This window comes from Poecilia mexicana, unplaced genomic scaffold, assembly GCF_051168715.1.
Source record: "Poecilia mexicana isolate PSO_F unplaced genomic scaffold, ASM5116871v1 scaffold_10, whole genome shotgun sequence".
Classification (NCBI taxonomy): domain Eukaryota; kingdom Metazoa; phylum Chordata; class Actinopteri; order Cyprinodontiformes; family Poeciliidae; genus Poecilia; species Poecilia mexicana.
Genome location: NW_028263379.1, coordinates 29,075,850 through 29,094,375, shown reverse-complemented (window position 1 = coordinate 29,094,375; position 18,526 = coordinate 29,075,850). Strand labels below are relative to the sequence as shown.

Sequence of the window (18,526 nt, the reverse complement as noted above, 5' to 3'; positions counted from 1 at the left end):
ACACACAAAGTCGAACAGTTGATTATTATTTATTTTAAAAAGATGTATTTGACAAAGATGTTACAAATGGAGTATTTGGCTTCAGAGTGAGCTATTGCCGAAAACAACAAACAAAAGGAAACTACCTAAATAGTAACAGAAACTTACCTAATCGAAAGCAAATAAACCACAGGACAAAAACTTACCTTCCTAACTAAGAAAAACATGAGAAAACTGAGGAAACATAAACGGCAGCTCACTCCTACACTCCAGAACTCTAACACAGACGAACAAAGGAAAGGGGTGTGGCCAGTGGAGATGAGTAGAGGATGGAACACAGGAAGTCCGCTTCCTGTGTTCCTGTATATTCGTCACCTGCGGGAAGCAGCCAATTAGACGTTCCGTCGTCTTCTGGAAAGCCAATCAGGGACGGGTACCTGCACACTCATGTTAGTATAATTAACCTTATGACGCCGGTCGTAACAGTCGGTATAACAAACAGTCTACTACAGACTTAGTAACATACCAATTAGTAAAAGTAAGCAGAATTGTATTTGTAAAGCACCTTCCAAAGATAAAATCACAAAGTGCTTCATTGAATCTGTAGGAAAAGCCCATCAAACATAACATCAAATCAAAATTTACAGCTTGTCTATATGAATAGGCTTTTAGCAGCGTTTTAAAATATTCAGTGGAATTTATCCACAATGGGTAAAATCAACTTGTTAGTAGAGTTTAGATTTATGACTTAAGCCCAATGCACATTCCAGATGATCGACCCACCCTGCGGTTACAACAAGCGACAAAATGGAGCTGGAAGACGTTAAACCAAAGCTAAAAACTGACAAAGTTACGCTGCTTACTCAAATTATGATCTAAAAGGAAAACAAGCAAATCTTAATTAGAATATGCGAGGCTTCCTTCAGGCTCGACCTATAATGCAACTTCACCAGTCGGGCTGGATCGGCCTCGAACATGACGCCCACACGACTCCCTCACTCAGCTCCTTCAGACTAGCCAGCAGCAATTAGCAAACACCTGGTGGAACTGAGCATCATTTGAGCTCATTATAGGAGCTACTTCTGAGAGAAACGCTGGTAAAAACATTAAAGCGTTAACAGAGGAGCCATGTTAGGATGACTTCCTGAAGGCAGAGTTTCAGAAAGAACAGGAGCTTCTTAAAGAGACAGAGACTCAATTTCAAAGCGTTAAATTAGGAAATAACTTTTCTTTTAAGTCATATTTAATACAGCATGTTTATAACAACTGACGGTAACAGAGTTACTTGATTGTGCTATAAAATGGCAGTATATGCCTGTAAAATACATGACACTTCCCCTTTAAAACTCTCATCGTAGTCACCAGCCCTTTTCACAAACTCCCTCCAATAAAACTGAATATTCCCTACGAGCTCTGGCAGTTTCAGTCCATTTGAACAAGAGAGAGCAGTCCGTTAGCCTCCGAGTCCCGACGCTTATGAAGCTCACAGATATAAACTAACCTGATGTTCAAACAAGCCTGGGGAAATGCAATATACAGACATACAAAGCTACTCTGCAGGAGCAATATCATTAAGGCGAGCAGTCGAAACAGAGATGGATGACTTTCTCTGGCCTCACTCGGTGCGTTTCAATTATCGGGGCGCCTTGTGGGCGCGCGGCGCAGGTGAGACGAGCTGCTCAACTATAAATCAGAAAGCTAATAAGTTTCAGGTAGACTTTGGGGCTGTTATTTTTGGGATGTGACACAGAAAGAAGAGTTCAATCACATCCGAGGTTCACTTAGTAATTTCAGGGATTTGCAGCAGAGAGAAGGAAAGAAAAAAAAAACCCACGGCCAATGCGAAGAGCATGCGAGTAAACACACCGAGACGTTCGCCAGCGCACGCACACAGTTCAGCTTCAGCATGAAAAGATTTCCCACAATCCCCGGGGAGACTGCACGGTTCTGTTGCTATGACGACCGGCTACTCCTGCCAGATATGAAGGGATGTTAAGATACGGCGAGGGAAACGAGGGAGGGAGAGCAGCCGATGGTGGCGGCAGAACGGAGAGGAGGAGAGACGGAGCCGACCCCGGCGAGGCCGAGGCGGCGTTGTGACACGCTTCCTGTTCGTTTTCCAGGTTTGGGAGACACAGCAGCGGTAAAACAACCAGCCACCGACAGCACAGCACGGAGCGGCAGCCATGAGCCGATCTCTCACTGACGCCCCCTGCTGGCCACACAGCGTCCATAGCAGTGCCGCTTAAAGGATATTTCTCTTGTTTCTTTCTAATTCTGTCGTCTTTTTCTCCGTGCCAGTTATCCTGCAGTGTGTGAGTTCCTACAGACCAACAACCTGCTGTCCATCATCAGAGCGCATGAAGCTCAGGATGCCGGGTGAGTCGGCTACCATCAAATTACAAAATTATTTAACCTGTTAATTTGACATTCAGCATTCAGGAACCTTTTTCTCAGGTTTATTTGTGTAGCACATTTCAGCAACGAGGCAGTTCAGAATGCTTTACATCACACAAACATAACACAGTAGCCAATTAAAAAACAAGCAATAAACATTACATTTTGTCAAATGCTATCATCGAAATCGTCAAGCAAATACACAAATATGTAGAATAATGTTCTAATTATTAATCAAAGAGAACTCTAAACAAATGGGTTTTTAGCTTTAATTGAAAACTTAATTAAAACTCAGTGTTTCGACTGTTTGCAGTTTTCTGGAAGTTTGTTCTCCAGGTTAATGACTTGTCAACACTGAATGCTGCTTCTCCATGTTTGGTTCTGGTTCTGGGGATGCAGTTTCCGTACTAACGTGGAGGCGCTGTGACAAAATCCTCACAGCATCAACGAATCATTTTGTTCAAACTGCACCGCAAACAGAAGAACACAAAGTCACATTTATCATAAACATAAACCTTCATTTTGCCTGTTTTTGTTCGTGATCAGACATTTAGCTGAGAGCAGCAGCCAGCTAGTATAACACGACTTTTTTGAAAACATTAATATCTATGAAAAAGTAATGTAATTTAAATATTTAGATTTTTTTTTATGGACATCAATATATTTATTAGTAACAAAGAACTTATTTTACATCTAAGATAAACTCCAACAAACTCCACGAACATACAGAAATACAAGTATAGACACTGCTTTTATTCAAAGTCTATGCTTGTTATTGTGACTAAGCTGTTATTTTTGCAAACACTGAAGTCTTTGCTCGGTGCATCGACACCTATCTTTTTTTTATTTTTGTTACTGCCTACCTGTCTCACTTTGAGCCAGTTCCTGTCTGGTTGCAGAGACCTCTGAAGCAACCCGTCCGTCTCCATCTGCAGCTCAGCGTCTCATTTGAATAGCGCTAACGTGGGCGACTTGTTTGCCTCTCCCTGCGCAGATATCGCATGTACAGGAAGAGTCAGACGACGGGCTTCCCCTCCCTCATCACCATCTTCTCTGCGCCCAACTACCTGGACGTCTACAACAACAAAGGTTTGGCGCACGCGCCGGCACCGACACAGGGCCGTGGAAATGTTTTTGTACTCCTTAAAATGACTCACATTTTTGTCATGTGACAATCTCAAACCTCGAGGTATTTTATCGAGATTTTATTTAGTAGACCAACTAAATAATTTGTCTACTGGATGACAAATCGTCATCCAGTAGAAGCAGGATGACGATTTGTGGTTTTTGAAATGTAGATGTAGGCGAAAGGGCTTAACCTCAATTTTTTAAATACCTGAACTGATTTTAGATTTTAATTGATTTTTGTTTTTCCATCACTTTTTTTATTTACTAAAAAGACATTACAAGTTACAGAAAAGTGACTTTTACTTCAGTCACCCCTTCTAAGTTGTATGGCGGGGTGTCATGGCCCAGGCTTTAAGGATTTTTTTTTAAGTATGAGAATATAGTCACAATATCAGCATAAAAGGATGAAAAGATGTTTTAATATTCCAAGGAAAAAGTTGTTTTAACGAGAACAGGTTATCAGGATCAGACATAAGCATCTTAGTCTGTGATTCTTTCTTCTAAATAAACTCAACTGTTTCCAGGATCGTTTCAAAGTTCGTCTACTGATTATAATTTGATGCTGATATGTTAAAAGATTAAGTGTTTCTATTAATTATAAAGTACTATTTAGAAAACCTATCCCAAAGTACATCCTCACAAGATGCTCAACATTTCTCATTTTAATTTTTAGTTTGTTTTCATGTTGGGGTTCTCATGAAATTACTACTTTATTTTCCTAATATTACGACTTTATCGTTGTAACATTACAACTTTTATTGTAGCTTCAGAATAAATCATAGGCTGGCTTGCGTCTTTCCCATTGTAGAGTTGACCTGAATTCAAAGTCCACACATAATTACAATCTGTAAAACACACTTTTTAAACAAAATGGCGGCTCTTGGTGTGCTGACATCACTCTGAATTATGAAAAGCCAAGAAGTGTATTGGTGAAAAAAGATATCCAGATTTTCCAAAAATGAAATCTTCAAAAACCAAAAATGATTTATTGGTTTACATAAATCCAGCTGTTGATAAAAAAAAAACAAAAAACTGAATTTCTCTTCTACTGGGTGGATAGAAATAAAATACATAACGGCTTGTTGTTGCAATGTGAGTGTGAACACTTTAGCAAGTTATTACAGGTTTATTTTATATACATATTTGAAACAGAGTCAACGTTTCAGCTGTTTTAACCGTTCTTCTAAAGTTTCGGTCCTGTTCAAGCATCCTAATTGTGTGTGTGTGTGTGTGTGTGTGTGTGTGTGTGTGTGTCTGTGTAGCGGCAGTGTTAAAGTATGAGAACAATGTGATGAACATCCGTCAGTTCAACTGCTCTCCACATCCTTACTGGCTGCCCAACTTCATGGACGTCTTCACGTGGTCGCTGCCTTTTGTAGGAGAAAAAGGTACCAAATATAAACAGTCCATCCTGATGGACTCACTGCATGATCTCTGACCTGTCAATATTAAACAAATATTGATGTTACCTGCAGACACATTCACATTTTATCAGCCAGATATCTTCAAACTGCCCCTCGGTCAGCTAATCTCCACCAAGGCCATGAAGAAAAGGCACAAATCAGAATATAATCCACTGATCAAAGTGTCAGTCTTAACTTATGCTTTGAGTTATTGGTAAAAAGTATGACGACAAGAAACGTTACTATGTTGTCAAGTAGACAAAAATCTGCCTTGAAACCACAGATAAACATCTAATTGTCGTAATTTTTGCAGTGTCTGAATGGGAAACAATAAGTCATGCTGTATTCACAGCATTTTATTGTAGAAAAAAAATCATAACATTGTTTATATTTTTAAATCTATTTTATAATTTCTGGGTCCAGTTATGAATGTAAACCACTGGTGTCCATGTACTTCTGTTTTTTTTGTTTTTTTAGAAATTTATTACTGCCACAAATTTAGCTACTTAAAAACCCATTTGTGCCCACCATCTGTAATTACCCTGCAGGAGTCGAGTCCGGCCATATGGTGGCGCCACAGTAAGGACAACGGAGGAGGAAAAGCTCAAACCATTTTGTGCTTCTGGCTTCCTGAACTTATAAATCCTGACAAAATCTTTCTGCAGTCAAATGATGCTGTGATGAGGATCACATTAGAGCAGAACAATTTACATTATAATACTTTGAAAGTCTAAAAGGAGCTCCTTCCTTCTGATGTGTAACTTTGTTGTGATCGATTTGACATCTCAAAAACAGAATAATTAAAACGCGTTTCTCTGTTTGTGACAGTGACGGAGATGCTGGTCAACGTTTTGAGTATCTGCTCAGATGATGAACTCATGAACGACGGAGAGGAAATCTATGACGGTGAGACGTCATAGATGACAGAAGAAACCTTTTTAGTGTCAACACATTTGTTTTGATGTATTAAGACTCTATATTTCTCTGTTGGTTTTACAGCCAGTGCAGCCGCAGCGAGGAAAGAGGTTATCAAAAACAAGATCCGGGCCATCGGGAAGATGGCTAAAATGTTCTCTGTGTTACGGTGGGTCGAGTTTCTGTCACACAACATGTCGGTGTGCAACCGTCTGGACGAACGCCTACCTTTAAAAGCAATAGTCTGTTGATTCTGACAGCAAATTTCCTTTTGTCTGGAAAATTTAGTGACAAAGTTGCAAAGCTGGCTTCAGTGGAGTGACTATTATGAACCGAGAACCTGGTGGAAGGGTCTGTCAGTCAGGCCTCTCTCTCAGGCAGAGCAAAATAAGAACAGTGGCTGACATTTAGACTTTTGTGAATGTATATAAGGTAGTTTGATTTCTCGTGTTAAGTATCGGCCGATCAGCAATTTCCCAAAATTAAGAAAATCTGAGTAATTTCTTGGCGCAGCCCTATAGAAATCTGTGTGTACAGATGTCTATAAGCTGCTTCTTTCTTCCTAATCTTTTGCAGAAGTCAGTTGTCATTGCATCCTTTTATTTGAAAATCACATTTTGGAGTTCTGCTTTTTAAATCTGTCACTGTGTTTTTGCAGGTGTGCTGTGTGAGGAAGTGTGTAGTTCTCTGAATTTCTCTCCCGATAAACTTGTTTCTCCTTTTTTCATCCCCGCTCACATCCGTCCTTTGCAGGGAAGAGAGTGAGAACGTTCTGACCCTGAAGGGGCTGACTCCTACCGGCATGCTGCCCAGTGGGGTCCTGTCCGGGGGCAAGCAGACCCTGCAAAGTGGTGAGAGCTTCACAAACAAACAGCCCGACACACACATATACTGAGCCTCACAAAAGTGTTCACACCTCTGGAAGGGTTGCAGATTTTGTCGCGTTACAGCCACAAACGTCAAAGCATTTTATTGAGATTTAATTTAAGAGACCAACAGAAAATAGTGCAAATTTGTGAAGAAGAAAAGAAATATTCATAGTTTCCAAAAATTCCTGTCAGAAAACATGATGGAGACTGCAAAGGACCTGATACAGAGGAGGTTCACTCTCCATCCAATCTGACTCAGATTTGAGTTATTTAGCAGAAAATATTTTTAAAAAATCACTTTCTAGAGGTGCAGAGCTGGTAGAGACACTGCAACAGCCTCTACAAAGTGTTGACTATAATATATATATATATTTATTTATTTATTTATTTATTTATTTTTTCATATTTGTTGAAACTGTCATTATGTTTTGAAAGTGATATAAGAGATAATCTGAGCTCCTCTGCCTTTTCCCACTGCTAACTAGAAACAACCAATCAGAGCCAGGAGGCAGATGATATTGCTGTCAATTATTCTTGCATACGTGCTGCTCATTCCCTCTTTCCCTCCCTCTGTTAGTCTCTGCTAAGCTACAGCTTCCTCCTGACAGCAGAGTCTGCCATGAAAGCTAAGGCTAGTTAGCATGGCCACTGAGATCGGCAGATAAATGGGTTTCCTGTAGCAGTAAGTTGTTTCTCCGCCTTTAGTACATTGAGCATTGCATACACAAGGTTGATTGACAGCACTAAGACCTTCCTCCTGGCTCCGATGAGTTGTTTTTGGTAAGGAGCGATGCATTTCTGTAGACGGCAATAGTAGCTCAGGGAGAAGGCAGAGGAGCTTGATATTGTCACAGATTACCTCATGTCTCATACTATACTCTCACGTCACAGTGACAGCTTTAACAAAAGTCATATTTTTTGTAAAAGTTACACACTGTAGCTTTAAATTCTCTATTATTTTCATTCCTCTTCACAAATATTCACAATTTTCTGTTGGTCTCTGACATAAAATCCCAATAAGACGCGTTGAAATTTGCGACAAAATGTGGAACTCTTCAAGAGGTGTGAACATGGCCGACACTTCCAGAGCTAAGACTGTGCACTGATCGTACAGACACTCCACAGATTTTACTCTGAAACACACCTTCAGAAACAAATGTTGAGGGAAAAAAAACCTCTCAACACATTGACCAGCTTCATCCTCCAGCCCCCCACTCTTCTCCTCCTTTCCAGCTGTTTCTTTGCTCTCATCTTTTTGCCTCACTGACTCGCTCACTCTCTCCACCTCACCTCATAGCCGAGGATACTAACAGCCTGCTGAGTGTGTGTGAGCGTGAACGTGGATAGCCCTCAACGCAGACACGAGTCAGAACAGGACAGAACATGGATGGTGTCAATTTGAAAAAAAAAGTGTAAACGGTGACAGAACCGACACAAATGTGTGTGAGTGTGTGTGAGAGAGAGAGAGACAGGAAGCTAGCTAGAGAGCTAACTCAAGCCGCTGCTAACACCAGCTGCTCTCTAAAGCTGAGGCTGCCTTGATAATGCTCGGAGGGCTTTGCATGTTTAAAGCCTGAAACATGTCTCTGACTCTCACTTTAAGAACTGTGGACTCTTGGGTAATCAGTTTTAATTCATTTTTACTCTAACATGCTTGTTTTTTTAGGTTGACTTGTGTATGAATTCCCTGTCTAGTGTTTATGCATTTCTAAATATGTTCATTTTTAACAACAACAAAAAAGAGTTGATTAAAAAGATGCGCACTCAAAAAAATAATAATTTGTTGGATGGACTCTAAAAAAAGAAAATAAATTTCTAAACAACTATTTGATTCTGATTCACCATAAATAAACTATGTTGTAGATTATTATGTCAGCAATGGGTTTAAGGTTGGAAAGTGTCCATCTTTACCCTTAACTCTGTAAAATTATACCAAACTCTCTGGCAGAGATCATTAGTGAGATAGAAACAGATGCAATCATCATTTAAAACAAAGACAAAAAGACATCTTACAGTAGCAGTTAGCATGATTAGCTTAGCTAGATTAGCATAGCTAGATTAGTATAGCTAGCATTACTAAAACAGGAGTACATGTGTTTCCAAGAGGTCCTTTCCTGAACTTTAAGTTTCTAATGCCTGTTTCACATGGCAAGATTTGAAAATCCTCAGCAAATTTTCTAAACCTGAGAACTCGCCCACATGACGATTACAAACAGTCATAGATATAACAGGTTTGGTCAAATACAACACACCACACACAGACGGATTTTACTCATGAACACTGAGATGTCAGACGGAAAATTTCTCGAGACCAAACATGAGTTCAGACTAAACAAACATTGCAGACGAGGAAGAAGCAATGCCAGTAGTTCGGGATCTATTTTTAGCAGATAAAAACACAATACAAAGATGTCCACCAGACTTTCTGGTGCGCCATTTTGAATTCCCCTTCATGTTTCTGGCTTTCTGATTAGATACTCGTCACAGTCAACAGGCTCACTCTCAACACACTACACACAGCAGGAATATCTCCTAAGATTATATTTAGATACGTTACAATAATCAAATCATCTCTAAGATTCTCAGACGGGGCGTTTGGAAGAAAGATCGATTTAATTTATCCTGCCGTGTGAACCAGGCATAAGGGATAATTGACATTTCCAAGTGAATTATGTTCTTTAGCATACAGAAACTGATAGCTCAAAAGGAAATAATATACTTTACTGTTATACGTTCAGCCTTAATGTTATCTGCTGAAAATCTTGCTCTCTTGCAGCGTGAGTGCTTCATCAGACTTCATTTTAAAAAACGTAACTGATTCTGGAAATAGTTAAGTTTGACTTCATTCATCCACAGAACAGAATTATTTAGTTCAGTGTAAGCTGATGCATTTACTGACTTGAATAAGATTGGATATTTTAACATTTTTAGCCTCTTGTCAGTCTGTTTCCTGGTGTGTCTCTAACACTAATAGTTTTTTGTAACCTCAACACATACATTGATCTCTTACAATATAGTAAAATGTATCTATTTTTTATATTCATTCAACAAATTATTTTGTGTCAGATCAGCAAACCACCAGTAACAAACAGTAAGTGATTTAACAAACCCAGTTTAGTTGTTTTTTAGAGTGTAGCTGTGGTCTCTTCTACACTCTTTTTGTGCCCTGAGGCAGATATTTAAATCCACAACAGCATGTTTCAGCCTTCACCTCGTTTTCCTTCTCCTCCTTCTTTCTTTGTTTGCCATCTTCTCCTCTGGATTCTGTCTTCTCTCTCTCTCTCTCTCTTCCTGTCATTCCTTCTCTCTCTTCTTTTGCCATCCTTCAGCTACCATTGAGGCCATTGAAGCTATCGAGACAGTTAAGGACGCTGAAGGTAAAATCACTCTCATTTCACTGTGCGCGCTCAGCCGCCATGCCTGTGAGGTCATAGATCTCCTTTACCCACAATGCACCCAGCTCTTTTAACCACATCGCCTCTCAAAACTAAAGCCTGAAACCGCTTCATGCTGAGGTCACCACACAAACACACGCATACACACACGCACACACACACTTGTGTTGCCTCCACTACACACACAAACACTTCTCCACATCACCTTCAGATGCAGCTCTCACCACAAGACACATTTCCATAAAAAGAAGAAGAGTGGGGCAGTGGTCATGGTTACTCTGATGTCTCACTGTGTCTTTTCCTGATGTTTAAGGGATTATTTAAGTCTGTATGCAATAAATCCGTCTTCTTACAAGCAGAACATGAGTTACTTGTGATCGTAAGTAGGATTTTAGGAGGAAGTTTAGCCAACTTTACAAAGTTGAATCCCAGCTTTTCAGCAGCTGGTCACATGATGACCAAAGTGCAGAAAAGAACAAGTTATGCCTACGCATGTGTCAAAGTGAAGTGATTGCATAGGAGTTTTCTTTGCTGAAGGGAAATTTATTTAAGAGAAAACAACAACAACAAAAAAACGCTTTTAGCTGCTTCTGGAAATTTTTTGCTGTAACTGCAGTTCTGTGAAAATGATTTCCAGCCCTTGCATAGTTCTTCTTTCTTTGCTTTTTTTAAAATCACACTTACGGTACATGTTTCAGATTACAAAGGGCTGAAATGATTAATTGTATTAATTGTGATTAATTGATTACTGAAATAATTGTCAAGTAATTAACTGAAGTAAACAAACTCAAAATAAAGGCAATTTTTTGAAAGAAAAAACATTCTTAGAGCTGTTAAGTCAAAAATGTACTATACATGTATATACATTTTGCATTTAAGATTAAAATGCAAAATGTTCAAATTCAAATGTTCAAATTCTGTAAAAATCTTCTATTAATAATCAACAGATTAGCCATCCTATGCATTGATGTTGAGCACAAAGTGCTGAGCTTTTCATATGTTTGAAGTACCTTTTAGCTGCAGATTCTTCCTGTGCTTCCAATGATCAAACACATGTTTAGGCAACACATTTTTTATTTTCTAATTTTAAAAGGAGTTGAATTGTTTGTTGCTGTTTTTTTGCACCTTTTAATGTATTTCTAATAGTATACAAAAAAGGAAAGAGAAAATAAGCAAAATGTGAAAATTGTTTCATCAAATTAATTGATTAATTGTCAGAATAACCGATAACTGAAATAATCATTAGTTGCAGCCCTAAAATGAAGGAAGTCAGGTTGGTTTGGTAGCTTTTTCCCCTGTAATATAATTATTATTTGAAAATAGCATTCAGAGTTCACTGAGCTCATCTTTTTCTGATATTAAAATGTTCTGGTTAATCTGAAACACTAAGTGTGACTGAAAAGCAGAAATTGAAGAAATATATGTAAAGATTCAAAAAAAAAAATTTCACCGTCCTCTATGGTTAAAATCGTCACGTCTCTATAGTTTTAGACAGAAAATCATTTTGAAACGAAGCTGGGGTAAAAATACCGAGATGTCTGTTTGTGCTGCTGAGCAACTTGTTGCCATGGCTTCTGTGCCGAGTGAAGTACTTGGTGATCCGTCTGCATGTCCTAGTTAGCCACACCGCTTTGTGTGTAGTGCTGTCTTTAGCTTACCTGAAGTACAGTCCATAATTTGTTTGTTTGAATAAATTATGGAAATCCCTTTTGCTTTTATGTTCTTATGTATTCGTAGCTTATGTTGCAGAGCGTGTTGTGGAGTATTTTGACAGTCGCCTTTGTTCAAAAGAGACGCAAGACGCTCTTCCAAAGATGATTATTACAAGATTTTCACTCTGTCAGAGTATTTAGCTATATGTGTGAGAACAAGCACATAATGTACTGATACAAATAACAATTTGGCTAAATTACTGCGAAGACTGAAGATAAGGAGTTTCTGGGAGGTTGTTTTCCTCTCTGGTTTGAACTGTCCAAGGTTGCAGTCTGCAGGTGCAAATTCCAGAGTGGTGAAATAAGCTGAGAAACTCTCTCTCTCTCTCTCTCTCTCTCTCTCTCTCTCTCTCTCTCTCTCTCTCTCTCTCTGCCCTCTTTGTAGAGGGATAGTGGATATTAAAAGCGGATGTACTTTCATCTTTTCTTCACTTACCTGATCCAGCCAGGGGAGTCATTGCTCATTTTGCTTAATTTCTTAATAAAATAATCAAAATGCATTTTGATTTGTTCTTGATTGACTCAATGTTTCGCCTTAGGTAAAGATTTATTTATTTCCTTAAACTCAGATGATGTTTTTTCACTCATTACCACAGTGAAACCACATTATGTCTGGAAAATCATCACCATTACAGAATGAACTTAGAACATTTCAGATGTGTTTGTAGCTTTCGCTTTATGATTCGGTTGGAAGGGGAAAACACTACCAGGGACTTTCTGTTTCAGTGCCTCAGCGCTGTCCTGTGACTCAGTGTGGCACGTAGTCCTTCCTGTAAACATCACACTTTGTAGTCAGCACACAGTGAACCAGAGCTTTATCTAGTCGTAAAACACAGATTGAGCTCTGGAAAAGTATTCATCCCCCCAGTAAACATTTTTTTAAATTATTATTTCTCTCCTTACAAGAAACCTCAGTGTATTTTATGGGGATTTTCTGCTTTGAACCAACACAAAGTGTGGTGTTAATGGGAAGCAGAAGGAAAATGCTACATAAAGATGCAGTTTGAACTGAGTTTTTATTTAGAGTTAAGGCAAATGCATTCCACACATTTTAGTTTTTGTTTCTAAAAATGTTTAAAAACCACATCTTTTTTTCCCCCTTTCACTTTGCTTTTCTTTGGGTTGGTATTTCACCTAAAATTCCTATTAAACATGTTCAAGGTTGAGGCTGTAAAAGCTGAAGATGAAACCCAACAACTGGGTCACGAGCCGCATCGTTTCAGCAGGAGCCTCCTTTAAGAGAAACCGTGGAGACGTTCAATGAACTCAGAGAAAGAAAAAACTGTTCACTGCCATAAAAAAAAATCAATGTGTTCGATCAAATACAAACAGGATTGATTAACAGAATTACTGCTGCATTCTGTCTTACACTTCCTCAGGATTAGAAAATGATGTTTAAAAAAAATCCCTCAAAAGGGAAGAAAAAAAAAACGAATCTTTTGAACAAACGCCCGACTGTCTAAAGTTCAAAGTGTTTTAAGGATATAGTTTCTGTGCAGCTGTGCATATTTGGGTGAGGATGTTTAACCCACCGGGTGTCTCAGACTCCTGATCAATCAGGATCAATCTCTGGTTTACACCCATGGTCAGTCTGGGTCAGAACAATCCCAGCTCAGCATTCAGACAGCAGATCAGCCGACTCCCGCTGTGTGAGCCGAGTTCGGTGTAAAAGTGGCAGAGCGTTGTTTATCCAAACCCTGACCTGATCCTCGGCTAGAAGCAGGAATAGGGGTGGGCATTTATCGTATCATTTATCAATTATTGTGATGAGAAATATTGATTTATCATTGTCATGATAAATTCCGATTAATGATGTTTAAAATCCTTCAGAACTGTTCGTATTGTTAAAAAAACATCATAATGCAAAAACTTTTCATAGAACCTGAGTTTTTTCGAAATTAGCATGATTCCATTAAGCGAATTAATTTTCATAATTCGAATTTGCTCAACTTTAAGGTTAATGGAAACACAACTTCTGTCACAGCATTCACACACCCACAAATACACGTTGTTCTTGAAAAGCATTCCCACATAAATACGCTTCTTCAGGACAAAAGTCACATAAAGAAGTTATTTATATCCTTAAACCACCAATCGTGACTGTATTTAATCATATTTTCAAATTTATTGATAATTATTGACACTTTCATTGATCAAACAGATAGCGTATTTCGCAAAACTGCAATGGATCTCGTCTCCCTGGGTCTGTTAATGCCAGGCGTAAAAGTGAAACCGCAAAGACAACAATCACGGCTCAACTTCACAATCAACAAGAATTTATTCAAACAGTCGAATGCATAAAATGACACCAATATCTCAACATAACCATCAGATACCAAAACCACATAGAAAACATAAATCACCTTTAGAAAAAGAGAAAATACGAAGACGCGTCTCCAGACAGAAAAACCAGTCTTACCCCAGCAATCTGACCAAGTACTGCGGCTCAACTATATTTATGCCTGGCTATATCCAGATGGTTCTTTGGCTGTTGTATGAGTACTGACATCACCGTTCAGATGATACTGGCGCGTGTTGGAAGCCCAAGACGAACCAGTATCACGTGATGTCTGTCCACCACCGCATGCAGGCAGAGCGCGATACTTTCTGCCCAGAGATAATGCAGGTGTTTCCAAGGTGATGGGATGAATCCATCTACTATCTCAGTCATCCTCCCAACATAGTTTCCCAAACTATTAACAATGGATGCGCTACTTCATGCAGAAACATTTTCCACTCAGTGGGACTGAATGTGTCGGCTATCTGCACTTCCATCCCTCCAAACTGGTTTTCTGAATCCGCACAGAGCCCTGCTGACCTCTCCATTGACCCCGCGCGTTATTACACTAAACAGCAGGTTTTGGTTATGAAAAATTAGCACACATCCCATATAATATCTTCAAACTTGTATAAAACAGACATGAGCAGTTTCAATACTAGAACATCTATTATGCTCTATATTTTCTAATTAGTTTTCTGCTTCTTTGGTTATAATGAACTAGAACATTTCTCAGATGAGTATATGTGACTTACACTTTTAAGGATGTAATCCAATATAAAAACTCTACTAATTAGACTAATTTTAATTACAATTGTTTAAAATACTCTACTGATTAAGCTATACGTTGATTAAACCATGAGTCTAAAGCTAACCTGAGGCCTACTAAAAACAAGCATAATCAACCTAATATTTCAACATTAGCTAAAAATTGAACCATTAGAAACTAGCATAGTTACAACAGCAACACAGAATCTTGTGACAAAACTTTACGTCTATATTGCCCACCCCTACATGTGAATATTTAATTGGAAAAAAGCCATTGCCATGTGCATTCAAGTCTCATTTTCAGTTTTTTCAGAATCCCAAAGGGTTTGGATACACACGCCTCTACTGTGTTTTTCTAAATATTAACTCTGCGTATGTGTGTGTCCGCAGCCATCCGAGGCTTCTCTCCGCAGCACCGGATCAGCAGCTTCGAGGAGGCCAAAGGCCTGGACCGGATCAACGAGAGGATGCCGCCTCGACGCGACGCCGTCAACAGCGTGGGGCTGTCGATGGGTCGCATGAACATGGGCGAGCCCAACGGCACCGACAACAACAGCAATATCCAGTGATCGACCGAAAAACAGAAAAACAACCCCGCTCTCACCTGCCTGCAGTCTCTACAGTGATACCATATTTACCCAGTCGTGTACATAGGCATATAAACAGCAGAAACACACACACACACTCATTACACCACACACACACACACACAAGATTAAATACCCCCTCCCCTCGTTGCCCTCAGCTGTTATTTAGTCGGACTTTACCACAGAGAGGCTGAGGGTCTTTTCTGAGCCCGGTTCTTCAGAACTAACCCTGACCCTGACTCCTGACCCCTGTACCTGCACAACAACAACAACAACAGGAGATGACCTCCGAGAGCAGACCAGGACTCTGAGGAGAGCTGCTGCCGTTTGCCGTGTGTTTGTAGGGAACCGCCGGGGGTGGTGGTGTGTGACGGTGTTGTGCCTGCGTCAGTCGGTGTGTGTGTGACGTTTGGGGGGAGGGTGGGTGTGGATCCAGCTGATGGTGGGAGGGTGCACAGGGACAGGAAGCGACCAGGGCTGGAAAATTATTTCAAATGTTCGATTTTCTTTTGGGGGGTTTTCTGCGCGCACACACACACACATGCTTCAACTCCGTAGGAGTTCGTCTGAGAGAGTCGACGCCCGGCGAGGTGACCTCAGCCGCAGTCTAATCTGAGCCCTCGCTTTTCTTCTTCTGTTTGCTTTTGTAGCTCTGCACCATATCCACTCTCCACTTACAGAGCCGGGTGGAGGATTCCCCACCCAAAGTGCTTCGTCCAGACCTCTGGTCCCCTTCCATGTTGACTCTCGAGAAAGGCTTGAAGACCAGCCCCCGCCCCGTCCCCTCCTTATCTGTTGCATGTAAATACATAGAGGTTTTATCACAGGGTGCAAGATGCAGTATAGTAGAAGAAGAATGCTTTATATATGTGTGTGCGTGTGTGTGAGGGAGGGGTTAAAATGTGAAGCTCTTTGTCCTCTTCTGGGTCCTCCTTTCTTCCCGTCTGGCCGCCAGTCGCCGGCCTTCGAAGCGGGAAGCAATCGTTCGGAAGAAACCGACTGCTGGCGAAGGAAGGCGGCCAAAGCAGCGAGAAGAAGTCAAGAGGATTAAGGTCTTTGTAAAGCATTTATATTAAAGCATCAGTGCATGCAAAAGTTAAGTTCTTTGATAATAATGTGAAGATTATATTTGTGCTATGTGTTTTTTGCTATGGTAGGACGTTTTTTTTTTCTTCTGTTTTTTTCTGGCTAATATAAGCAAACAGAGGTATAACGAATCATTTATTTTGTACATATTGTTAATTCAGTTTATTTTTTCTATCATTTTTTGTGTTTTTTTTTTCTTTTTCACAACTTGTGTTGTTCGATTGGTTTGGACGCTTGTACAGAACGACGGTACGATTCTTATTCAGAGTGTCGAGTCCACGTTTCGCTCCTCTGTTTCTTCGCCACTGTACAGGAGTCGTTTTTAACGATTAAACATGAATAACGAATATTAAACTAGCATCGACGAATGACCGTTCTATATACCGAGGCACAGGCATTCAGGCAGCCGAAAGCATGATTGCATGGTTAAAATTTGCGCTGTTCAAAAAGCAAAAACGCAGCAGCGGACACGTTTTAACGGACGAGCCGGTGTGTCACGATTTAACGGACAAAACGTGTACTCTCTTTCATCATCGATGATTCCTCTTGTTATTTGATGATATTTATGATTCTATGATTATTATGGTTCTATTTATTATGGACATTATTCTTAATATGTAAGCTCTCTATCTCTCTCTCTGCTGGTTACTCTTCATGTTGCGTTGCTCCTTGGTTGATCTTGTGCTTCTTTGGGTGAGGTGAACCCCCTGGGAGACCCTGTGCCATAGAAATTGTGCCACGGTTCTGAATCTTTTTCTATCTTTTCAGATTTTTTTTCTTGTTTTTCTGTTTATTTTTGTTTCTAATGATTTCTTTTATCTTTCTTTGTTTTTTTTTCTTTTAAGTTTGAGTTTATTTCTCAATTTCTTTGATGTTTATTTTTATTTCTTAGATATTTCTTTTATTTATCTTATTTATTTCTTTGTTTATTTTTGTTACTTTTGTGTTAATCTTGTTTCTTTGTAACATTTGTGTTTTTTTGTTTTCTTTTTGTTTGTTTGTTTGTTTTTTTTGTTTTTTTGCTGACTCCCCAGTCACTAACACTGTAAGCATGGCCCATGGGACGATCCACTTTTTTACTCTTGAATAAAATATGCATGAACCTTTGGTACTGATTATGAGTCTTTAATTTTCATTGAGCACACACACACGTTCTTGTATCGCTCCAAGGACTACCTATGTAATGATAGTCCTCATTACATAGATGATGACTATTTACGCCTAACCCGAAAATCCTAACAATTGAGTATGTTCCTAACCTTAATCAAAACTAATCAACGGGAAAATGTCCTCATTCTTCCACAAGTGATCTTTGATTGCTGGTGGAAAATGTCCTCTATACGTATACGTATACAAGCACACACACAAACGGGCCACTACAGGGTTCTTCAGCATCTGGATTACTGACAGCACCGGTTATATGACTGAACCGCACATGTTCCGAAGAATTAAGATTATTTACAGTAAGCAGTCAAGCACAGACTTGACAGACTGTCAGTCAAACTGATAAACGGAGATTCACTTGGAAAAATTGAACATACAGTTAGTTTGAATAGTCAGGAGAGTAAAATCACAAAATAAACTTAGTACAACTTCATAAAAAAAAGTTGTTTTTTTATTTATGAGACATAATAGTAACCATAATGGTTAGGCTATTAATACAGATCAGTCAGAAAATTAAAGATGTACTTTGACTTAATCTAGAGGAGAAAAAAGAAAACACTTCAGACAGTAACTTAAAAAGTAAAAAAGTGACATGATTCTGCTTCTTTTTTATTTGACTGCACAAGTTAGCTGAAACGATTTCCTGGCCCACAAAGAACTAAATTATATCACAGCTCAAACTTACAGCTTATTTTGTTGGCCTTAAGTAATAAACTTGAAAATAATCAAATGTGAACTAATGTAAAACACAACAGCACTAAAAGACTGAGGTAGCAAGAAAACTTCAGTTGTTTTTACATTTAATATAAAACACAAATCTTAGCAGCAGCAGACAGGTGGGATGA

At 39.3% G+C, this 18,526-nt stretch overlaps 1 protein-coding gene across 1 annotated transcript in view; it reads left to right on the top strand.

Annotated features, from left to right (window-relative positions):
• Positions 1-17,624, top strand: part of ppp3cb (protein phosphatase 3, catalytic subunit, beta isozyme) — a 46,856-nt gene extending 29,232 nt beyond the window's left edge. The window contains exons 8-14 of the mRNA XM_088009203.1: positions 2,281-2,358; positions 3,371-3,465; positions 4,767-4,892; positions 5,736-5,813; positions 5,907-5,991; positions 6,576-6,673; positions 15,235-17,624. Coding sequence (XP_087865329.1) covers positions 2,281-2,358; positions 3,371-3,465; positions 4,767-4,892; positions 5,736-5,813; positions 5,907-5,991; positions 6,576-6,673; positions 15,235-15,413 — 739 coding nt within the window. The 3' untranslated portion in view covers positions 15,414-17,624. The remainder of the gene's footprint in view (positions 1-2,280; positions 2,359-3,370; positions 3,466-4,766; positions 4,893-5,735; positions 5,814-5,906; positions 5,992-6,575; positions 6,674-15,234) is intronic.
• The last annotated feature ends 902 nt before the right edge of the window (positions 17,625-18,526 follow it).